The sequence below is a fragment of the Eleginops maclovinus genome, chromosome 16, assembly GCF_036324505.1.
Source record: "Eleginops maclovinus isolate JMC-PN-2008 ecotype Puerto Natales chromosome 16, JC_Emac_rtc_rv5, whole genome shotgun sequence".
Lineage (NCBI taxonomy): Eukaryota > Metazoa > Chordata > Actinopteri > Perciformes > Eleginopidae > Eleginops > Eleginops maclovinus.
In genome coordinates, this window is record NC_086364.1 from 5,403,470 (window position 1) to 5,427,704 (window position 24,235).

Genomic DNA, 24,235 nt, shown 5'->3' on the forward strand with positions numbered 1-24,235 from the left:
CAGAGCTTTGGCCACCTTTACGCACTACGCGCCTCAGCACTCGGCGACCCCGCTCTCTGACTTCACATGGTCTGCCACTTATTGGCTGAGTTGCTGCGGTTCCTAAACGTTTCTACTTTGCAAGATCTGACAGGCAGTGAGTCAGAATATAGATATTATGTGACGTTTGGTTTTGTTATTGACCTCTTCACTACAGTGGATTTGTTGGTTGAACCCTGTACTTGTTAAAACTGAAGTTAACATCTTATTGAAGTCGTTCTCAGCAAGATCTCGGCCAGTGTGTAAAGTGGCATCCGTGAACTTTAGTGTGTGCCAACTAAAAACAGGAGTGGCAACACTTCTATGTAAAGGTCTCAGGCAGGATTTCACATTTAACAGTCTTCAGAGCTGACAACCTTTAGAAACCATACAAAGCCCCACATAGGACTGAATTGATGAATAAGCATGTGGATTATAGGCTTGTCAGTTTGACAGACAGCTGAAACAATGAGAAATAAACTCATAATCGAGCTCTATTTTTAGCTGACGTGTCCTTTTCAAGGTTCAACAAGGTCTGACACTTTAGCAGAGATTTTCTCCACAACCAGAAATAGAACTGAATCTCAATTTGTGACGCACCTTTATCCTAATCCATACAAATCTATTGAAATCTTGTTATCATATGCTTTCCTTTTGTTGTTTGGCACCTTGTACTGAAACTTGGCACTAATATAAATACAGTTGGAAACTCCTAAAGCTGCTCAAGATACAAACAGGTCAAGGTCAGTAAGAACCACAGATGTATTGTTTTCACTTTAATCAACATTTTCCTTTGAAAACCTGCACATGCACAATACAAAAAACAACTCATAAATACAAAATAAATACACAAGTTCTGCCTGGACAAAGAACATTTAAAATACATCTTGCAGACACATGAGGCCTCGTTGGATTTCAATCGATCTTCAGATCTTTTCTCCTGGCGTCCTTCTCATACTTGAATCTTGTGAGAGCACTGTCAGCCTCTAAGATGAAACTATGCAATTTTAGAGATGTGGCAGATGTTCCGCTGAATGCTCTGACAGCAAACAAACAAATAAATCATTTTGTGGTTCTGTCTTTGCAACAAACAGTTGCAGCACTTGCAGGGCATAGATGATGATGTGGTAGTTTTCTACATTTATTCTGTTATATTTTTGTCTTTTTTCCAAAAGATAAATGTGATTTTTTTTTTTGGTGTTAATTTTTAGTTTTGTCCCCATATATTTGAGAATGTTTTTAAGCTGCATTTGGTTAAAAAAAATTCCGGTACATTTGTATTTTGTCCCTATATATTTTTTTTGGGGTGTTTTTATTGTCTTATATTTAAAATTTTTCTCTGGGGAATTAGTGATTTTTTTCTCCTGCATTTTGTAGTTATTTCTCATAAATGTACGACTTTAACCTGAGATAATATAACGCTTTATTATCTTTATTATCTCTCTTATTTTATTTGCAAAACAGTGGTAGTTAAACATTTACAGCACGATTCATTCGTTTCCCCAAGTGGCTAAACTTTGAGGTTAAAACAAAGATGAAAGCACTTAAAGTGTCAACTATTATTATCCATGACACTGTAAATCTGATTGATACGTTAAGAAAAACAGGTCAGAGTTGAAACAGGAAGAGGCTTTGAATGTAACAGCGACAGTTTGGGTGGAAATAGTCAAATTCACTTCCAAATAGCTTGGATCTCCTAAATGATAATATTTAATAATAGTAATAGTCCCTGATTATTCCAGTTATCGGATAAGTGCCAGATTAGTTTCAGTCATTCCAGTGCAGCAGTTCATGAGAAATGAGTCGTAGTGTTACAGCATTGGTTTTCTACAAAAGAGGATAGGGTCATATATTTTCAGATCAGAATTCTGACTTTTTCTCACAATTCTGACTTAAATCTCAGAACTCAAAAACACATTTCCATGTGGCCCTAATCCTGTTCCACAGTGTTCTTCCGTAGTGTTCTGACAATTTTAAGAGTTCTCTTAAAAAAGTTTGATTACTCCACACATTTATTTGTCCAGGCCTTAATGACATGTAAAATCAATTAAAAATAATTATCTTCAGATAACATGCTTGAGCTGGACTGGGCAAAATATCATTAGGACTGAAATAAGACATTTATATGAGCACTGAAACGCAGAAAAGATGGAGTTTGATCCCTAAGATTGTTTTTCTAAACGAGGCCCCACTGACGTCAAGAGCAAGAGCAAACAGAAAAGAGGGATGGTCACATTTCTCTACACACTGAAAGAAAAGAATCAGAGTTAACAGTTATATAAAAGATTAAATGTGCAGGCTGGGTCCGGGGGGGGGGCAATGGTCTCTGTACTCCAGGAGGGTTTAGTAGGGACAGCCCCGCCGCTCCTGTCTGTGGTCACCCCTGGAAATAACAACACACTGATTCAGCTTTTAATGAATGATAGACCAGGTGTGCCTGAGGGTTTTACACAAATGATATGCAAATACATATCTATACAAGAACTCAAATGGGAGCTCTTGGTCCCAGGTGGGAAAGGATTCTAACCTGTTGGACCTATGTTATGGTATCACGGTGCAGACAAACGCTAAAAATACTGGTGATTGACAGAGGTGGGAAGTAGGGAAGCACAAATGTTTTTTTACCTCAGTAGATTTTTATGGACTTCAAAAGTGACATAACTTACCGAATGACACTTAACGACAACTGTCATAAGTATTCATTAATGTTTAACACAGGTCTCATGTCATGGTTATGACAATGTTATGTCAGTCTTATGAACACCCATTCAAGTAAAGTGTTACCCTTCTAGTAATTACATTTTAAAACAGACTCATTACTTTATATTTAATCTACATTTGGTGGCGTGATCATTATTATTTAGAGTCATGATAATAAGAATGGTGTGTGAGTGTGAATGTTATTTATCAAACATGACCTTGATAAAACAAATTGTAAAATGTATTTCCCCGAATGGGTGCATCCACACAGGGGGGACCCTTTTATAGCAGTTGGACCATAACAAACAGTTAAAGTGTCGTGCCCGCTCAGGACAATGGAAGGGGAGACACTGACTTGTGAGAATGGTGTGTTTTATTCCTCTTTCAGCTGAACGTATTTCTACTCCAAACTTTAAATGTGTTCCTTCAACACTACTCTGTTTATAACCAGTGTAGACAGGAGGAACATTTACACCCACCAGAAACTGTCTGATTCTGCAGATGGACCTGTGAGTACTGCAGAAATACAAGTATAGCAAATATGTAGGAAACACTGCACATTGCATCTTTCATGTTGGATCACTTCACAAAATGAGTGCGGAGTGTATCTTACCTTGCGTCCATCTTTCCAGGACCGTATCCTCCACGCTCACCTCCCCGGCCCCCTCTGAAGCCCCCGCGCTCGCCGCCTCGGCCCCTGAAGCTGCCCCTGTCAAACCCCCCTCTGCGCTCGCCTCCTCCGAAACCTCCTGACAGACGAACACGCAATTTGTTGACAAGTTGTAAACCTTTGACAGTTTAACACTGTGGAAAAATGTGTCTGTTCCTGGGGCGGACGTCTTTGGAGTGAGTCAACAGGCTTTAAAATAAAAGTTTAAAGGAAACGATTTATAATAATCTGTCACAATGTGTTCCTGTAGCGAGGTTTTCTACAGCAGGAAGTGTTTAAAAGATCTGCACCACTAGGCACTGTCAGAGTTCATTAATATAAAAACTAAGGAAATGAAACCTGTTTAAGGAATATTCTCTACATAAGAACCAATCATAAATATCCTAGAAAAAGATGTAAATTGTTTAGCAGTTCAACTCTTGAAACCAAAATGATTATAAATAGCTACTTTACAATCATTAATGAAAAGACTGCGGGAGTCTTACCTCTTTCCATGGGAGACATCCCCCCGGCATCCTCCGGTTTTGGGGCCTTGCACTGGTTGCACTCATTACGCCAAGAGAAGTTCAGGTTGCCACAGTTGCTGAGGAGAAATGTAAAGAAAGGACAGAAATGAAGATTCTGCAGTTTTATTACCACACAATAAAACAAATCTCCTTTTTATCTATTCATTTGTATTATGAGTTATAAACAAGGTGTATACAACACTAAGTAAAAGCTCTGATCCTTGAGCAACTTAGAAAAACAAAACCAGATTCCAGACTCACGGGTTTGAACACTTCCAGTCTCCAGCTCTCTGTTGCCCTCCTCCTCCTCCTCCCCCTCCTCCCCCATTGCCACCATTTCCTCCATTGCCTCCGTTTCCTCCTGGGAAACCTCCACCTCGCCCTCCTCCAAATCCCCCACGACCCATCGGACCTAAAGGGAGCACAGAGCCACACCTGTCAGATCTTCTGTTACTTTACCATCAATACGTTCCCTGTGAAAGGATCTGTGTGTGGGACTATATGAGATGACTGCAGACAGGAAGGTACTGCACATTTAAAAAAGCATAAGGAGAAAAGTTTGATAAACTACACAAAATGGAAGTTCCGGTGATATAATCTCCCTTTCCTAGAGTCCAGAGGAACACTTTAGGCTGCATCTAAAGACAACACAGACAAGAAGAGCTTATTGGCATGGGTAGGATTTGTCCAACACCCAAAGTCAGCATCTCCTTAATAGAGCTTAGAGATATAAACATCTGAAGATACACATATTAGCAACCTGGAAAACCTCTCTACTAAGAAAGATCGCAGTGTTACAAAGGAAAGTTCCTGAGCACCTACAAAGTGGAATATAAGGTTTAAACTATTTATCTCAAAGGAGTCTGGAATTGCTCGACTTCTTTAAAGAGGCCCTATTATGCTCATTTTCAGTTTAATATTTCTATTTTGCGTCTCTACTGTGACATGTTTGCATCCTTTAATGTTCAAAAAGCTCTTTATTTTTCTCATACTGCCTGTGCTGCAGCACCTCTTTTCACCCTCTGTCTGAAACCAGAGCCCAGTCTGCTCTGATTGGTTAGCTGGCCGGCTCTGTTGTGATTAGTCAACCGCTTAGAGTAGCCTTGGCCGATCACGTACAATGTTATGGATTGCTAGCCAATAGAAGCACGAGTGTTACATATTGATATTTCCCAGAAGTGAACAAAGGAGTCCATTGGAGGCGTTTCAGGCAGGGGGGGAGTGTGTGTGGGAGAGAAACTCCCTAGAGGTTATAGGGATTTTAGCCTTCGCAGATCATTTACATGCACTAAAACCTATATTACAGACTACAGGAAAGGGAAACCACCAAAAGGTATAATAGGGCCTCTCTAACAAAATGCCAGCCTTCCAAAAATAAATTCAAGTTTGAAGGAGAGGCTCACCTCCTCGCCCTCGCCCCCCCCTCATGCCACCTCGGCCTGCGAAGTCAGCTCTGCGGGTGGCAAAAGAAACCTTGATAGGATTTCCATTGAAGTCCTTACCTGTCGGGGACAGAAAGAGACAAATAAGGTAATAACAAGTTGAGACCAGAAACAAATGAGCCGTTAATCACTGACAGAATGGAATGCGAATTGGAACTTGAAGCTGGAATTCATGTCTGTCTCCAACAGAGCTCAATTAGTTTCTAGGGTGAAGGGAAGGGGAGTTTTACCACTCTCAAAACAAAACAGTTTGACAACTCCTGCAGCAGCGTCTCTGCTGTTCCCTGTGCTCAGTTAAGTGGTTGAGTTAGACACCCTCGTAGTCTGTCATTTTTGTCAAAAGTGAGACACATTTCTCGCTGAAATACGGTGCCGAGAAGCGAAGGTATAATCCTGAAGCATTCACTCCTCCTGCAACAGCAGCCCTGATGCTCCTCACAGAGAGGAGAAACGCTGTGAATGACTTAGAAGTTAGGGAAGATCGCCTTCAGTCAATCTTTAATCTGTGAAAATGATGACGTCCTTCAAAAATCGGTCAATGACGGAAAGTATTCTGTGGCACGACCTCTGCTCAGCATGTTCCACTCTATCGTATTTAACCCAAGTACTGCTGAGTAAACTTCAAATATGTTTCTCGGGCTATCTTAGTACTAATAAAGACAAACAACTCACCGTCGAACCAATCAATGGCAGCCTTAGCAGAGGGGGGGTCATCAAAGGACACAGTGGCCTCCCCCTTCAGCTTCCCCGTCTCTCTGTCTGTGTACAGGTTGATCATGGGCAGGCCTGTCTTCTTGTTGATCTGAGAGGAGGAGGCGGACAGGCACAATGCATGATTAAATTATGTCACAATCCTGTAATTATCCGGATGCTAATGGGGTTACAAATACGGGCATGCATGTCTCAGGAGGTTCAGTAATGAAATAGTTTGTAGAAAATCTGAATTTGAAGTGTTAAAGGGGCCCTCTATTGGCTAGCACTCCAACACATTGTACGTGATAAGCCAAGGGGCGGGACATCTGTATCCAGTTGACCAATAACAACAGAGTCGGCCAGCTAACCAATCAGAACAGAGATCTGGTTTCAGACAGAGGGTGAAAAGAAGTGCTGCAGTATGAGAAAAATAAAGAGCTTTCTGAACATTAATGTCACAGCAGAGGCACAAAATACACATATGAACCTAAAGATGAGCATGGCCCTTTAGGTATTCTGAGACTTTCTTGAATGTTTTAATTCAAAATGTTATAATAAAGACCTGAATTAGTTAATTATTTTACTGCAATTGGGGTTTTTATTTCAATAAGTTATTTTGTTTTTTAATGCGCTCGCACACTAAGCCTATTATCAGCAGTGGAGTCATGAGCATGAGCCTGACATCCAACTCAATCACTCTGATTGGCTGTTAGCTTAAGCAGATAAAGGAAAATAGGAAAACTAAAAAACAACTTATGTCAAAAGAGCACATACAGAGTCTTTTTTTACTTTTTATATCTTAATCTCATCTGATAATTCTGATACTTGGATGTTTCCACAATGACATGGCCATCTGTAGTGAAGCTGAGTGATGAGTGGGGTAAAAATGTTTTAATTTGTTTATTATAACATCAGCTTGTATATCTACAGTCCTCCGTTTTCAGGTTTTCCATTTTTCACTGAGGAATACAGAGCACGCAGGTGCATATCTTACCTGATTGTTCGCCGATAGCTGTAGACTTTGCTTAAATGGGAATTTTGGACACTTTACTTCCACTCTTCAAATGTGTCAAAATGAAATGTTAAAACTTTATCATTTAGGGCACTTAACGGACACCATACGTCCTTCGACAGTCTGTTAGTGTAAACACATAGTTAAAAACCCTAGATACACTTTTATATATGTCTTAAAAATAAGCTGTGATTGACACATGCACGCAGCACTGTAAAGCTACCTTAATGATCCCGATCTGCTTGAAGAAGTCAGCCACTGATTCAACGGAGTAGTCGTCTCCCAGGCCCTGCACGAAGATGGTGTTGTTGTCAGAGTTATCCTGGTCCTGCACTGTGGGACCATAACAGGGGGAAGTGTTAAGAACAGTCTATCAGGGCAGTGAACATCTCACTACTTTAAATAATCACATTTCATTGTAATTCATTTCTTTTTTATTTATTTACTATTTATTGACAATTTTTTTCCATTCAGTACAAATAAAAGAAAACAAACAACATGCCTTAGCGTACGCCTGAACATCACAAAGGTTTTTTAGAAAGAAAAAAAAGCAGGAAAAAAAACAAACATATAAAATAGATCATTTATAGAAATGTTTAATAACTGTTAAGTAATTGCATTCATTTACCTTTTTTAAATATTTTCTATAAAGTTATTTGTTATATGTCATTTATTATCTTTAATAATGTGTGTACAATTATGTGCACATCTTAAGATGTATTTTTTTTCCTTTTTAATCTTTTTTATTGTGCACATATCGAATATTTTCGTAGCTTGAATATTGTTATTGCACTGTAAAATGGGCTTATTTCGAAAAACGAATCTTGGACAATTGACCAAGATATAATCACGTGAATGGCTTCAAAATGCCTGGTGTGTAGACACAATACAAAACTTACTGAAGCTGGGTCCTCCATGTACATGCCCTGGGTCTCTTGGTCCTTAAAAGGACAAAAATCTGAGATTAATCTTGGTAAAAAAAACACATGATAAACAACACATAAACACATAGACTGTTAATTCCTTAATTCATGCTCCCTCTTTTTGCCCCAGCGCAGTACCAATTGTTTGCCTTTAGCTACCGTATGTAGAGATATGATCTCAGGAGCCTGTGTAATGATCAGAAAACAACAAGCGTTTCAACACCCTGTCTTTAAACCATGTCAATGTGTCATACCGTGTCTGGTTGACAACAAAAAAGGATGACAAGAACCTGACGTTATCTTTATGTCACATACAAAACAATGCAAAAAACAAGATCGGACACATTTTTGAGACACTGCCGTCAAGTCAATGTTGTGCTTTGCTTAAACCACCTCACCGTGTAGCATTCCATTCCATTTGTTTGTCGATTCAACACAGCCAAATAACCCTCTGCCATTTGACTGCACCACACAGGTTGGGCCCTTGTATTTTATGTTCATACAATATTCAATAAACATTTTTGTTGAAGCATGATAAATAATTTTCCTTCACACAACATGACCAACTCTTGGAATCAAGTCCGACTCATTGCAACACAATCGCTTTTTTTCCCGTTTGTACACCTTCAACTGACACAGTAATCCATGTCATTCAATCCCTTTACCTCTTTTCACACCGCAGAAAAGAAGGTTCTTTGAATGCTTCTCATTCTCACACTGATTTAAACATGTTTTTGTTATTTAGTTCACAACAGTCCCATTTGTCACAAATCCAACTTCCATTGTTGAGGTTTTTACACCTTAGGAAATCCTAATGTGTCTTAACACCTGTCAGCTTTTCAAGATGGACTCCGTCATTGGCAGCTTGTTTAACACCAGCTTCAGGAACTGAAATGTTCCCACTCTAAAACAAGACTTTGCATTGTGATGAGAAGCCGAAGCCAAACCCATTTCCATCAATGCAACTTGTGAACCACTTCAAGAAATGACTGTGAGCTGCACCAACCCTTTATCGCAGCAACACAGAGGTCACCAAGGGAAAAGTGGTGATTCTTCTTTACGTAGCAGAAATGTCACTAAGCCCACTGCACTATTCTTGGAATCATAGAGGAATGATGCATCATTGCTTGCCAAGAAAAAAAAGGCATTTTTCAAAAGGGACACACATTTTCTAAGATAAAAAACATGTGACTATGACTATTATTTCCAGGTTTCAAAGATAAGATTTCAATTTGAATGACCTCATTTCAAGTCTCAATTTCACTTGAGTGATGACCAATACATTTTATGAAAGACAACCACACATTGTATATGGAGTCACTACTTAGAGATACAGAGGTTGCTTTTCCAATTCATTTTTAAAGCCTTGTTTAGGCAATTATTTTTCCATCTATAATAAAGTTCATTACAATAACACTTTCACCCCTAAAAGTTGAACACATATTCTAAACTGTAACTACACCCTCAAAAACAAACAATAAAGCTATTGTTGTTTTCTCTTCAAAAAAACATTTCATTATTTCTTTGTTCGATGCAGCTTTTTATTTTTTATATCGTCTATCCAGGACGTACAAACCGGAAGGAACAGAACCCCAACTAGTGGAATTATGTTGGATGCTTTCCACCAAAGCAATAAACTATTCCATCGCTGTACTTCCAAGCTGTATCATTTCATGGAGTCCTGCAATGTGATGCACTTTCCAAAACACTGTCCAGCAAATATTTCTAAATAAACGTTTTGTTCTGACAATTTAAAGGCTCTTAAAGGGGGCTTTTATTTTTAAATGGACATTTTTCTGAAAAATAATTCAATTTTTTTCATGTTGTTCTTTAGATATATACATGGAAGCCATAGGAATGTTGTTGCTACAATCTTAATTTACTGAATTGAACTGTCTGATTTGACCATGAGGAGAGTAAACTCTGGCCTCTGTATATCCTCGGCGTAGTCCAGCACATTCATACAAGATGTCGTGGTTTAGTTTGCCTGAACAGCGGAACAGATACCGCAGGTCATTCCTCCCTGCAGTGGTCAGACTTCACAACCACCACGCCCATTTTGAGCTATCTCTTTTAAAATTGTACATTTCCCCTCTATCGGACGAGTAATGGTACTGTGAACATTAGTTGAATTGTTGTATTATGTATATACACATACAGTTTGAGCACCAAACTAAGCCTTCAAATCAACATCGCTGATGAGGTTTATAACTCCACAAATGTAGTTTCGACCCCTAACCCTGCTTGATATTTTACTACATATATAATATAGTATATTCCTTTGATACTTTCATGTCATCATAGAAAACAAGCTGCCTTTGGCAAACATTGCACTTTTGACAGTGAAACACATCATGTTATCACCAAGAACAGAGTTATTGTAAGCGTCACTGATCGCGATCCTGCTATATTAAAACAATATAAGATAAACAAGACCATCTTCAAGCTGAATGATGTAAATGCCACATGTCTTTCTGTCCCCACCGCGGACCAGCGAGTGAGGGCTTAATCATAACCTCGGACTTTCCGTGAATAATATAATCAAATGTTTGATGTGGTTTACCTAGAAAATAGAGGACATGTGATCAAGCGTAATACATCCTGGTCTATTGTCGCAAATGGAAAGACCACATTGTTGACAATCTTTTACAATATAAAACCGAGTGTATCAGGTTTCTGTTAAGTTCCACTGTTGAGCAATAAAACCAGTCTTGAACAACCTCTCATCACTGAAACCCAAACTTCCTTCTAGCAGTTTACAGTAATTCTAGTATCAGGCAAGGTTTCCAGATATAAATGTTTTGTTCCCATGACAAATAATCTTGATACCTTTCCTTTTTTTGCTTGTTCATGTCCAGCCACTACCCAATCAAACAGTGCAGGTACAGTGGAGGAAATAAGTATTTGATCCCCTGCCAATTTAGTTAGTTTACCCACTTACAAAGAAATGAACAGTCTGTAATTGTTATGATAGGTTTATTTTAACAGTGAGAGACAGAATATAAACAACAACAACAAAAAAATCCAGTATTTACATAAAAAAAAGATATAAATTGATTTGCGTTTAATTGTGGGAAATAAGTATTTGATCCCCTTGCAACCAACAAGAATTCTGGCTCCCACGGACCGGTTAAATAAGTCCTCTATCTTTAAGAAAGTACTCCTGATGTCAACTCTTTACCTGGATAAAAGACACCTGTCCACAGTCAATACATCAGATTACAACCTCTCCACCGAGGGTAAGACCAGAGACAGGTCTTGGGGATAATGAATGGGCCATGTATCGTAAAATATTGGCTGATAACCTCCTTCCCCTAAGGCATGTTTTGCAAGGGGATCAAATACTTATTTCCTCCACTGTATTAGGACCCGGACCAAACCTCTGAACCCCTTCAGAATAGAACACCACCAGAAATTCCAAGATGGAACACAGTAGAAGTCCACGTCAATCCATAATATGCCATTTAACTCCCTCTGCTGGACCTTTTCAATCACTGGGTGTAAGTACACTTGCAGTTCCTGAGCTTATTATCCACACCTGGCCACAGCAGAGGGTTCTTACCTTGGAGGCTGTGCTATGGAAAACCTGATCCCACACTACCATGTGTAGTATGGCAGCATTTAGCAGACTAAATAAAAAATAAAAATGCAATTCCCCGATAGTATTTTAAATCCCCATTTACATAAGCATTGGCTGGGTCTAATTTTTATTAAAGTGAATTTTCCCAACTACAATGGGCATTCTCTGAACATATTTAAGATTTTATTTTGAAAGATAAACTCAGTTGTATTGTTGACTTTATTCAAACAAATGCAATTTAAAGATTATGTAAGACAAGAATAATAATTAAAAACAAATAATAATAGTAAGTAGGTCACAGTTCTAATTAACATGGAATAATCCATTTTAAAATACCTTGACGTTGATTCTACAACCATTTATAATGAAAATGCCTTTGAAATGTCATTTTAGAGGAATATGGTATATGGTTGAGAATATCTAATTCTATTCTTTCAGTTGTACTTTTCTTCTGCCGTTGTTACACTATTCATTTCAGTCTAAAGGATTTCTCATTTTGAAAAGCAGTGTACGCATTTGCAGTTCCATTTCAATGCTGTCGCATTGTTTCCTAGATTAAATTAAATAGTACATGGAAAATGTCCCAAAAACATGTGTAAGAGGGAAATTAAAATGCTGTTGTAAGATTACATCTGAAATTTGATTCACGCTTCCATACTGTAGTATATTGTAAAGTTCAAAAGACATGAAACTCTTTATAATAAGCTCCCTGCCCTATCATATTTTATTTTATAGCACTGGTAAAGTTGAATATGCTACACATGAATAATTTCTGCAGGTTTTGTAGCATTCAGTGTAGTAGTAAATACAGAAATGTCTTAGATTAGTTCAGAAACTACACACCCTCTTCATTCTTTAAGAGTACTCTTCTCACCTCTGTTTAGCTTCGCCTCCTCAAACCCAACAAACCTTTTTGATCAAGTGTTGTTTTTTTTGTCACTTACCACCAAACTTATTGAATCCTCCACGATCGCCCATTCTGATGAGGAGGAAGAGAGAAACGACACGCATTGAAGGCTGGTGCGGACAGGTTGTGGGTAACCTTCCCTCTCACAGTCTCTTTCCTAAACCCACCCCTGGTCAGTTGATACTGAACGGCTAAATCAGTTTTGTTTATTTAGTTTTTTGAATATACCTTGAAGACAAATGGCCAGTTTAAATACCTATGTTGTGTCTCAGTTCACATACTTCTGTACTGTTTTTATTTTCACACTGGCAAAGTATGTCAAATGCTGTGCACTGAGTACCTGGATGTTGCTCATAAAGCTAAACAGTTGCTTTGGAACGCTGGACACTTTTCACCTTCAATTACTGCTACTTTGGCAACGTAACGAAAGGGAAGGGACCAGCAGCAGTTGCTCAGGTACACAATGCACTATACAAAAGTAAATGGGTTGTTTTCATTGTGTAATATAAGTGCCACTTTATTATTGTCGGACTGAAGCCATTGTTATTTTCAATTAAGTTAATTAGGCAGTCTGGTACGGCGAACATTGACTTTGCTAACCAACGCTAGCTAGCCCCAGCAGCGATCATCATTTTCCAGTTTGGCTTGAGCCCAAATTCAAATACAGAAGAATATATATAATATGTATAATGTTCACAGTGTACGTAATGGCAGTGTAGGAATGGAAGTATCCAAATTGAGACACAGCTCTTGTCATCTTATGTTAGAAGCAGCTGAATTTGCCTCGGTTTACCCTGTCCTACCAAGTCTTGTTGGGACTTGTTGTACGCATTTATTATATTTCATTATTACCCCTTTTCCACTGAAATGAGTTCTGCTCTATACAACGTGTTGTTTTAGTCAATAAACCAACCCCAACAATAACACCTCTGATCCTGGATAGGTGTTGTTGTTTTGTCTTTGGTATTAGACAGCGTTTACCCTTGCAGCAAAACCCAAAACAGGAGTTCTTTTCTTTGAGGCTTTTTTCATGATATCCTAAATGATTTGTGTTTTTTCAAACATCCTCAAACTACAAGAAGACTATTGACTGTCTGTAGACTTTTCCCTTTCAACAATTTCCCAAATGGCGGCTTAAGAGCAGAAAGCCAGCCTGGAGAGAAGGTAAAAGCCTAGGAGAAGATTCAAAGATTGATTAAAGCAGAGTATGGTACAGTGGGGAGGGGGCTGGTTGTGAGGGTGGTGGTTACAGGTGAGGAGGGCAGGTGATGGTAATGTTTAGTTTGGGGGCAAGGTGTAGGACACAGTTCACTTGCTTTTTTTTGCAAGTTGTTGCAGTATAAAATATTCGTATTAAGGGGGTATGTAGAGGCTTGTTGCTAAAATGAATAGATATATGATCTAAAGTTATTAGTTGTTGTGCAAATGTCTTTCTTTAAATACTGAGAAGAAAGAAACATGAGGAGTACTTTTATTCTTTTTGGGAGGATAACTTTTGGAAGTTTCAGCACTGAAAAAAGGGTTGAAATAAAACTTTTTTGATAAAAGGTTTTTATTGTTGTAATACATGTGTCAGCCACACGGGGCTGAAGTGAACCACTACCTATGTTCTAAATATTAAAGTAAAAGCTCATTCCTCCAGATGAGTTTTCATTTCTGCATGAACTCTTAACACAAGGTGTGTGAGCAGGTTCTGTAACATTTAATTCCAGATATTGTAATGGAGGGGAAAGATATTTGAAAATAGTCTGTGATAGGTGAGAGAACAAACAATGAAATGGCAAACTATTTGTTCCATCACTTCATCACCAACATTTTTAGGTAGCAAAGAAATACACAACATATTGTGCCACCTCTTTAACAGAAATATCAACTTACCATACAAGTTTCTGCCTTATAGCTTTGCATATGGTGTCAAATCTTTGATATTGGATTTTCTATAACATTCAAATGATTCTTCTTTGGTTTATATGAAACCGTTCAAATAAGATCTTATTCATTGAAATGATCATCATTGAGAGAAAGATTTCCAACACAAATTCAGTCTCCACCTGTGTTATGTAATTGATTTTCATGCAATGCAAAATTGTTCACCCACTGTAAAGGTTATAACGTATTATACTGTCAAATTGCTTTCACCTGCTGGCCACAGAATCCAGGCAATGGTAGTGTTTGAATAAAATGCCACCAAACTAAGTCCTGTTTTAAGAATCTTTATATGAGGAACAACAAACAACAAAAGAAAAGCCCCTCTTTGGATTAGGGTTTGAGAACATGTAGACTCTATTTAGGACATGCATGCAGAGAATTCAAACTATAACTATATTTTTTAGAACATTTTCTTGTGTTATAACATGCATGTCATAAAGTTAACCAAGAAATGTCTGATGTTTAACAAATCACCATAGAAATGAAGTCTGAAATGTATTCTGAGGCAGCCTATTGATGAATTCACCTTATAAATCATGACGCATGGCTACCTCATAGTACTGTTGCAACTTCATGTAATAAAAGGTATCGGAGTCGATATTAGAGATTCTTGCACTTGATTTTTTGGGGGAATGGATCAACAGATGTCAGATGCCCAAGTTGCTGTACAGGAAATAAAATAAACCTGTTCTCTGAGGTGCTGCCGATAACACATAAACCTTTCATCTCTTTGTATTCACTCATGAAAGGTGCATGTCAAACTGCTCTAAAGCAAAACAAATGTGCGCAGTCGTCACTGCAGACGGATAACATAGTAACTGCTTTGTGGACAGAAGGAGAGCCTCTCCATAGCTTAAGCATGTAGCTACAGATGTGGAAAAGTACACCGTCTTTTTTGGTCCTCTACACAGTTGTACTGAAACTGCAGTGATGGAAACTTTTTTAGGAATCCCTGTAGTTAGATTTCGTTTTTAGACAGGATTGACAACATGGACACTGGATGTTTTTTTCTTTAACACTCACCCCATGCCTCCTCTTCCTCTCGGTCCACCTCGGCCCCCTCTGTCAAAACCACGATCAAATCCGCCACCGCCGCGACCTCCAAATCCAGCTCCGCGTCCCCTGCTGCCACGGCCATCCTGATCCCCGTAACCTCTATCGGAACTGCCGTATCCCCCACCTCCTCCTCCGCTCAACGGGGGACTTTCATCTCCATATCCTGAGAAGGGGTTTAGACACTTAGACATCTACAGATTTACAGTGTGATGCCAATACTTGATGAAAGAAGTAAAAGCAGTAGCATATTCAAATTGATTTATCCTTATTTAAGTTCCCTAGAAATATGTGTGCGATAAATCTAATTTGAAGTGCTTTAACTAATGTAAATAACATAACACAAAAACTCAGCAATGTGTTTTTCAAGAAACAATAACTCACAGACCTCCCTGTTAACTAGAGCTGCAATCTGATCAAACAATTAGTTAATCAAGAAACATCAATAGTTAAAACATCACCATAGACTTTGAGAAACTGGGATTGACATCTGTTTTTGTTACAAAAAAAAGGAATAGTCCTTATAAAAGCTGTTAATTTCAAAGGAACAACACACACATTTTCTAGACAGAAAGGCTCATTTTAACCATCTCTCACCTCCACCTTGCCCATACTGGCTCTGCTGGCTGTAGCTCTGTGGAGGGGGCGAGTTGTAGCCTGGAGGCTGGTTGTAGTGACCTCCTCCATGTTGGGATGGCTGCTGGTTGCTCCCGCTGCCCCCATAACCCCCAGACGGACCTCCACTGCTGCCGTAACCACCTCCACCCTGTCCACCGCTCGGGGGCTGGTTGTATCCAGAGGCCTGCGAGTTACCTTCATAGCTGTTGAAGGAAGCAAGGAAGACAAGCTTTGATAAACAAACAACAAAAACACCTCCAACAAGACAATGCATGAGTGGCACTAACGCTTGATGGAAGTCAACCCTAAACAAGGAGTTTATCATTGAAATTCTTTAACTTTAAAATGTTATACTGTATATCTCCATCAGATGAACAGAAATATCAGACTAATGTTCAGTGAATGTGAGCTGTTGTAATAAAGTTTCGGCTGGGGCATAATTGCTTATTTAACAGAGTTCAGATCATCAAATTTGTAACAAAAGTGTAGGTGCTGGAAAATAAATACATAAACTAAAAAGATATTGAAGATTCTGTTTGCAAGTTACCCTACTAGAGCTCCAATGCACCTGCATTCATTAATTAAAATTTAGGTACAAGAGAAGTTGTTTCCCAAGCACCTATGTGTTGAAAGACACAATTTAATAAAAACAACTTAAGCTTAAAGTTCAAATCAGGGATTCCTCAACAGATGATGCAAAATATCTAGATTTAAAAGTATTTTTCCAAGAGTGACCTGGCCAAGAGGGTATCATAAAACAAGCATAGACAGCATCTTGTTACAACAACAAACAAAACAAATATATAAATACAACTGTCACACTGCAAATGAGTGAGCACAGTAACCACTTAATAGGCAATACACAAAAACATCTAGAAAATGATTTCAGTAAAAAAAATAGGAGCAATTACTTTGACTAATAATGCTTTTTTCTAGATCCTTTAAAACTGAGACCATAATTTCCCGCATAGTAACCAGCTCTGACAATTTTAGCTGCTTCTGTACATTATTCTAGAAGTGGCAGCAGCCTCCAGTTATATTTTAATCTTGGTGACCAATAAGTGTAATATTATGTAGCGCAGACTACACAAGGCCAGAAAGAAGAGGCTGTCTACAAAGGGATTAACTTCTTACCCTGAGGAGGATGAAGGAGGAGGCTGCTGCTGCTGCTGGCTGTACCCAGAGAAGGAGGACTGCTGGTTGTAGCTCATGTTGGACGGCTGGTTGTTGTTGTTGTAGCCTCCAGGGCTAAAGGATTGATTATAGCCACCGCCTCCACCTCCACCTCCACCACCCTGGTTAGACGGGGGAGAACCATATCCTATAGGGAGAAGAGGGGAGACAGGACATGGAGATAAAGTTCCTTATGTACAAAGTGTGACTGGATAACTTTGGGGTTCTGGACAGACTTCCTCCACCTGACTGGGATTGACTGTAGCTGCCGTATCCACTCTGGCTGTAGGAGCTGGGGCTGCTGTCAGAGCCCTGGTTGTAGCCTCCATAGCCCTGTTGGCTGTAGCCCTGCCCAGAAGACTGACCATAGCTCTGGCCCATTGCAGCACCACCACCACCTCCTCCTCCTCCTCCGCCTCCAGCACCACCTCCATAGGACCCATAGCTGCCAGAGATAAAACAGTAAACCACATTAAGACACCGAACATGAACATGTCGTAGTAAAAGGGTAAGAGCAGTTTTATTCCAAGAATAAACAGATTTGACTCATTCATTTTACAGTTTCACATTATTGCCTAAATGAACATTGAAATGTATCACAAAAATGATATCATAAACTATGAATAATTTATGTATTATATAGGATATGGTATATTTAAAAACAAAATAAACTCCAACAACAAAATCTTGTCCCAGCCCTAAAGACAAGAAACCTTTATTCAAGACAAAACTTACCCCTGGCCAGACGACTGGGAATATTCTATGGGAATAAAAAAAATTGAGTGTTACAATTTGTTTTAAATATTAAAAATATAATTTATAACAGATAAACTGCACTGCGTTGATAAATGATCCTACTTAAGCTACATAAAGTATTTAAAAGCCTTTTGGATCTTAGCAGCACAAAGCTGAACACAGGGCTGTTTATCTGTACGTATTTATGTAACTTTCTACAATTACCTTTCTATTATTTTAGTTTTGTGCTGCCAAAACTACTTAATATGGATATAGCTGGATATCTATAATGGGGGTAATTCTGCAGAGATGAGTCGTTTAATTTTTATCTGTAAAATAATGGCCCACTATTTAGATATTTGAATTCAGTATAGTGAAGAAATCAAAATGTTCTGATTTAAATTAATGTCATATAGATGTTATATAAAGCCAAAGGAAGCCACATGTCAAATGTGTGTATGTTTCACTCAACACAATCAACATGTTTTCCAGTCAACAGTGATTTACATCTCACAATAAATCATGCATTACAGATAAAAGTCACAAAAATACCTTTTCTTCTACTACATATGAGTTTATTTTTAGGAAGGCATTTTCGAGCAGAACTTTTACATGTAATGGAGTTTTTTTCTACATCGCTGTATTATTGTTTTTCCATGACTCTGGGTCAGTGGCACAGTAATAACGTTGGTTTACGTTAGCCGATAACATACTAGCCGTTAAGCTAAATGCTAACGGAATAAACCTGTAGCTTAGTTAGCACGGTTAGCATAACATATGACAGTGAAAGGTACACAGTAGCTTCTCCTCAGTAGGGGAAGAGATGCTGTGGGGTCCTTTAATGTTATAACCGAGTAATTAGCAGCTAGCTGATAATAACCTATAGTATAAGCAATGTGTTATCACTAGCTAGTCACCGGTAACACTGTAGCTTGTAAACCGTCACTTTTAATCATATAAACTGTTGTTTAGCACGGAATGTACGTTTCCTTACCGTTAGAGGCCATTTCGACGAACGAAAATCAGCCCTGTTACCCTAAATAAAGCGAATAGAACAGTGTTGTTATCTGACAGCAGAGGAGGAGGGTGAACCCAGCTGAAGATGGATGCAGCCTTCAAAGCCCTGTGGTTCCTCCTACGGCCGCAAGGGTGTGTGTGTGTGTGTGTGTGTGTGTGTGTGTGTGTGTGTGTGTGTGTGTGTGTGTGTGTGTGTGTGTGTGTGTGTGTGTGTGTGTGTGTGTGTGTGTGTGTGTGTGTAAATAATTGGTCTGGGATGTCAAGTTGTGCTGAGGGAACAGCCCTGAAAGTAAACATCACACAGGATATGCGGATGCAATTCATTTGAGATATTTAAGGACCAGTTTGAGAGGATAAGAAAAAGAATCACTGGGGACAAGAACAAAAGTAATGTGACGATACCATCCTCATTTTGTTTGCCATTTGTCTTTTAATGCACAGTGTTAAAACACCAACTACAGGTTTTTAACATCCATGCTAATAATATTTTTGTTGCATATATTTTTCAGTTTAGTTTTTGTGGTTTCACATGATTTTATTGTTTAATAAAAAGGAGAATTGATCCCAGCAGATGAGCAAAACATATCTAAACTTTAGGGATATAATGGAAATGTCATTAATGGTCTTTTAGTATCCTAGGACTCTCTTGGAAAAAAGTCATGCCCACTTTAATGTATCATCACGAATTGCTCACGTTTACAGCTTGTTCAAAAAGGCCGTTGATTGATGGAGAGATATTGAATCTACATTTGTGAGTTTCCTTTTTCCAGTCCCCGTTTCTACAGTTTTTAAGTTATCAGCCAGGCCCAGATTTGCACACACATTGTGGGATTGGTGAAAACAAGCTATAAACAGTCACATTGAAAAAGGTTTTAGGACTTATGCATTTGCAGACAGACAGTTTCTGATTCACACATCAGACCCCGAGCTACACGATTAGTTTGTGTATGCATTCATCTGATACATATTTTCCTGTTGACTGCTAAATGATCAATATGTTCACCAGCTAATCTTTAACTGCGACTGACTGTTTGTAAAAATCTAATTAGAATAGTGGAAAGTCCCCAGCTACTGGTCATAGGGACTTTGAGTCAATTATATAATCTAAAATTACACAGATCCTACACAGGCAGCCAATTATCTTCTTATACATGAAACAAATAAGGCATAGATACTATTATTTACGATGGTGTAATATTACGAAGTACATTTACCCAAGTAGGCCTACTGTACTGAAGTATAAGATTGAGGTACTTTACTACTTTACTTTACTTCAGTATTCTTTTCAAATTATAATACCATACTTTTTTGTTGGCAAAAGTTGTAGTTTCACTTCTTTTTACTCCACTTCATTTATTTTACATATTTAGTTACTAGTTACTTTGCAGATTTAGGTTAATACAAAATATAAATGGACGCATACATTCTCATATATTATGACAGGCTAAGCTACCCAGTAGTGTATAAAGTTCTTCAAATAAATCCCTTCACCAGTGATATGATTATTGGTATTCTTGTTTTTAATTATTATTACAATTACATAAATTCCAGGTTAAAATAACGGTAACAATATAAAACTATTTCTAGGTGCCCTTTTTTTTCCATTTAAACACCAGAAATGTGCACGTGTTTACAATCTACACTTAAATGAAGACACTGTACAGTATGTTGTTGGTTGTTGTTGCTTTATTGTAGTTGCAGAAGACGGTTGGTCAAACTCGTTCAAACAACACTTGAAAACGTGAACTTATTATGCACCTTTACCTCATGTTTATGTTTGAATGGTGTAAATTCACACTGCAGTGTTGTTGTTTTCTGGTCACCATGACAGCTACTGTATGTTTCCACAGAAGCAGCCTCACTCATCTCAGGTAAGTAACAAATGTCCTTGTGTTGCTTTAATCTTTATTATTATTTACTCTGTTACATATCTAACGTATTTTATTTTGACTTGCATAAGTTGCACTAGATGACTGATCTCTGTGATTTCTATTATTTTTTCTTATGAAGATTTGATTATCGAATTGATTTGGATCAGATTTAGGTTTGGATTCAAGCAAAAACTGTGCATATATTTTCAGTTCCGTGTATCGTAGACATGCATTGAAACCCTCATAAGCTTTGGTTTAGACGTCAACATGAACAGTGTGATGGTCAGGGACCAGAGGTTGACCCACCATGGTCGGCACTGTCAAAGTAAATCAAAGATCTGCAGACGGAGGACTCTGCATCAAAGCACCTTGGACCTGGGTGACACAGCACCCTGCTATACCACCACCCACAGCCAGGTCAGCACCCTGATGAATCCTGACAGATTTCAACCTTTTTCAGAGGTCTCTGCATCATGTTGTGTCTTTGTGTTGGTCAGAGTTATTCTGGGGTGTCTGCTGATGGACATCCTCTCATCTTCCACCTGAGAGATCCTAGCTTTCCCTCCCAGCACTGGACCCGGCTGGAGCTCAGTACCAGCAGCAATGCGCTACAGGGGCCACTGCAGGGGCCGCTGCAGTCACACAGTGCAGACGTGCACGGGCCCAAACACATAACCCTGGTAACTGCGTCAAAAGCAAAACTGCAAACACACTTTCAGTGACGCCCATGTCTATAATGCATTATAATGTGATAAATGCACTAAATTATTAAAGTAAAAATAACTAAAACATTAATGATAACCCATCATAAAGGAAAGTATAATGTCAAGTATCATAATTTGGTATATTTGCCAGACACTTACTTACTAGACTGGTCACATTTTATTCAAGGTATACAATGAATACTGATTGTAAAACAATAAATAAAAAAAGATCTCTCAGACTTTTTTCAATTATTGGTTCTTTTGTAGCAATGGAAAAAAAGTAGTTATTGCATTTTGCAAATAAATGTATGTAATCAACTAGGGAAGTTTCATCATTCCATCTATTATTACAATTGTCTACCCATGTCACCTGGAGTGTTTTCCATTATAAATAAAATGATGTGTCTCCGTCTTGCTGCAGAGGACCGACCAGAGGGAATTGAACTGGGTTCGGTACCTCAGTGGCTGGGTAGTCAGAGACATCACTAACCCACAGTCCCCCTCTGAGTCCTGGACCTCCCACAGAGCAGGACACACACTCCCAGCAGCAGAGGAACCCTGTCTGCAAGCTGGAGGCAGAGCAACACAGTGGCATCAACACAACATACTGACAGGTAGTGTGCACAGCCTCATAGAGAAATACACGTTCACAGTGCTAGCTCGCCTCAGAGTCGTTATGTAATAACAGGAATATTAGAGTGTCTGATTCACTACTATAGGTCTTTATGAAACCAGGATAAAAAACATGAATTCCATTATTTATTCTAGATTTATTTGCTAATTTCCATCAGCAGTACCTGGGCAGGTTAATAAAGAACAATCAGAAGATATAAAAAATATGTTACGGTCTTTATCACACAAAGAACTATAAAGCCAGATCTACATGGAAATACCAGCCCATTTATCTGTGCAAATATAACATTACAGTTCATTTTCAAGTAAATACATTTTGTGTCATGTTTAAATGTCCAATACCATTGTCAGTTCAACAGTGATGTAACTACTCGTACAGTTGGAGAAAGACATATATTTATTCTGATTATTCTCATAATTATTAAACCATTTTTGTATTAATGTATTATTATTTATACCACATACTTTGGGAATATTTTTCACTTAAGTATATATTTTTCAGTGGTGGACATGGTATTTAAAGCATTGCCATTATTTTGGATGTGATTACATTTAAAGTGTTGATAGTGGCAGTGTATGGTAACAGTGGGTATTCATTGCTCTCTAGTGGTCATTGGGAGTACCTGCAACAGTTCGTTTTCATTTTAAAGGCCCCTTATTAAACTATTTTTCTACACTATATTATAGGTCTCAGATATATACAAAACATGTCTCTGAAGTGTTTGTCTGAAATACAAAACATACATTGTAGCATGTCATATACCCCTCTGTTTCAGCCCTGTTCCAACAGTGCTCAAAATCGGTTATCGTAATAGTTAAGAGTTTGTGTTTCTGTGAATATCTATAAAGTTGTATGAACCTGTGTGCAGGTGAGCCAAGGCAGCAGGCGGGGGGGCAAAGGGGTGCCTTCAAGAGGCGCAGAGATGAACTGCTGTGGATGACGAGGCCCCGGGAGACAGACTGCACTGCCTTCAGACTGTACTGACACACATCATGACAAAAATAAACAAATATAGTTAAATATATAATCCTGACACTTCAATGCCTCCTGTTTTGATGAACATTTTATTTTAGGTTGAAGTGGCTCATATCCTATTTTTAAAAAAAATAATAGGCAGGTTAATCGTAAAGACAAATATTAATGAATGAAGCATTCATCTTTTCAACTTTTTCAAAAAATACTCTTTTGCAGTACAATCACACTGAAGTGCTGAGTGACAGAAAACCAATTTTGTACTTAAGTAAATGGTTTCCACAATTGTTCATAATAATCAATCAACGTCTATTCAAAAAGCCCAATATCACACATATTATATTTCTCTCAGGGGACTTTACAGTTTGAATAGAATGTGAATACGAATATATCACTCTCTGTCCTTGGATCCTCACATCAGACAAGGAAAAACTTCCAAAGAAACCCTACAGTTAATTGAGGAAAATGGAAGAAACCTCAGGGAGAAGGGATCCCTCTCCCAGGATGGACAGACCTGCAATAGATGTCGTGTGTACATTTATTTTTTTATTTTTTACAACATAGGTAGTCTAAATGCAGGAAAATGCATGTGTCTATATAAGAAGACAATGGATCCAGGTGGATGTCAACAATCCTGTGGGAGCCATCAAAGAAGTAGTAAGCTGAGCATCAGGCAGGACCACAGAGACAGGCATTGCCACAACTCGGGATCCAGGACCCAGGATCCAGGACTCAGGATCCAGGACTCAGGACCACAGCAACAGGCACAGCAACGACTCAGGATCCAATTAAAAGTCACAGAGAGATCATTACTCCTCTGTTATACAACTCAGTCCATACCCATTATAAAAGTGAGCTACAGGGTGTGTGTGTGTATGTGTGTGTGTGTGTGTGTGTGTGTGTGTGTTGTAAATAATTGGTCTGGGATGTCAAGTTGTGCTGAGGGAACAGCCCTGAAAGTAAACATCACACAGGATATGCGGATGCAATTCATTTGAGATATTTAAGGACCAGTTTGAGAGGATAAGAAAAAGAATCACTGGGGACAAGAACAAAAGTAATGTGACGATACCATCCT

At 38.5% G+C, this 24,235-nt stretch overlaps 2 protein-coding genes across 3 annotated transcripts; one reads left to right on the forward strand and one right to left on the reverse strand.

The window, feature by feature from the left end:
* Positions 1 to 781: 781 nt before the first annotated feature.
* On the reverse strand, positions 782 to 19,084 carry fus (FUS RNA binding protein). Of its 2 annotated transcripts, XM_063904609.1 has the most exons (15): positions 18,954 to 19,084; positions 17,960 to 17,984; positions 17,470 to 17,669; positions 17,186 to 17,372; positions 16,031 to 16,254; positions 15,404 to 15,599; positions 12,489 to 12,523; positions 7,941 to 7,982; positions 7,265 to 7,374; positions 6,009 to 6,138; positions 5,298 to 5,396; positions 4,156 to 4,306; positions 3,874 to 3,971; positions 3,332 to 3,467; positions 782 to 2,401 (listed from the first exon to the last, which is right to left on the reverse strand). In XM_063904609.1, exons 1-15 carry the CDS (start codon positions 18,964 to 18,966, stop codon positions 2,362 to 2,364), a joined length of 1,686 nt encoding a protein of 561 aa, XP_063760679.1. In that variant the 5' UTR covers positions 18,967 to 19,084; the 3' UTR covers positions 782 to 2,361. The 2 variants fall into 2 exon arrangements, with proteins under 2 accessions (XP_063760679.1, XP_063760680.1); XM_063904610.1 differs by lacking the exon at positions 782 to 2,401 and having other exon boundaries at positions 3,415 to 3,577.
* Positions 19,085 to 20,822: 1,738 nt separating this feature from the next.
* On the forward strand, positions 20,823 to 23,169 carry LOC134877994 (uncharacterized). Its single transcript, XM_063903732.1, has 5 exons — positions 20,823 to 20,847; positions 21,058 to 21,264; positions 21,345 to 21,527; positions 21,973 to 22,165; positions 23,054 to 23,169. Exons 2-5 carry the CDS (start codon positions 21,115 to 21,117, stop codon positions 23,167 to 23,169), a joined length of 642 nt encoding a protein of 213 aa, XP_063759802.1. The 5' UTR covers positions 20,823 to 20,847; positions 21,058 to 21,114.
* The last annotated feature ends 1,066 nt before the right edge of the window (positions 23,170 to 24,235 follow it).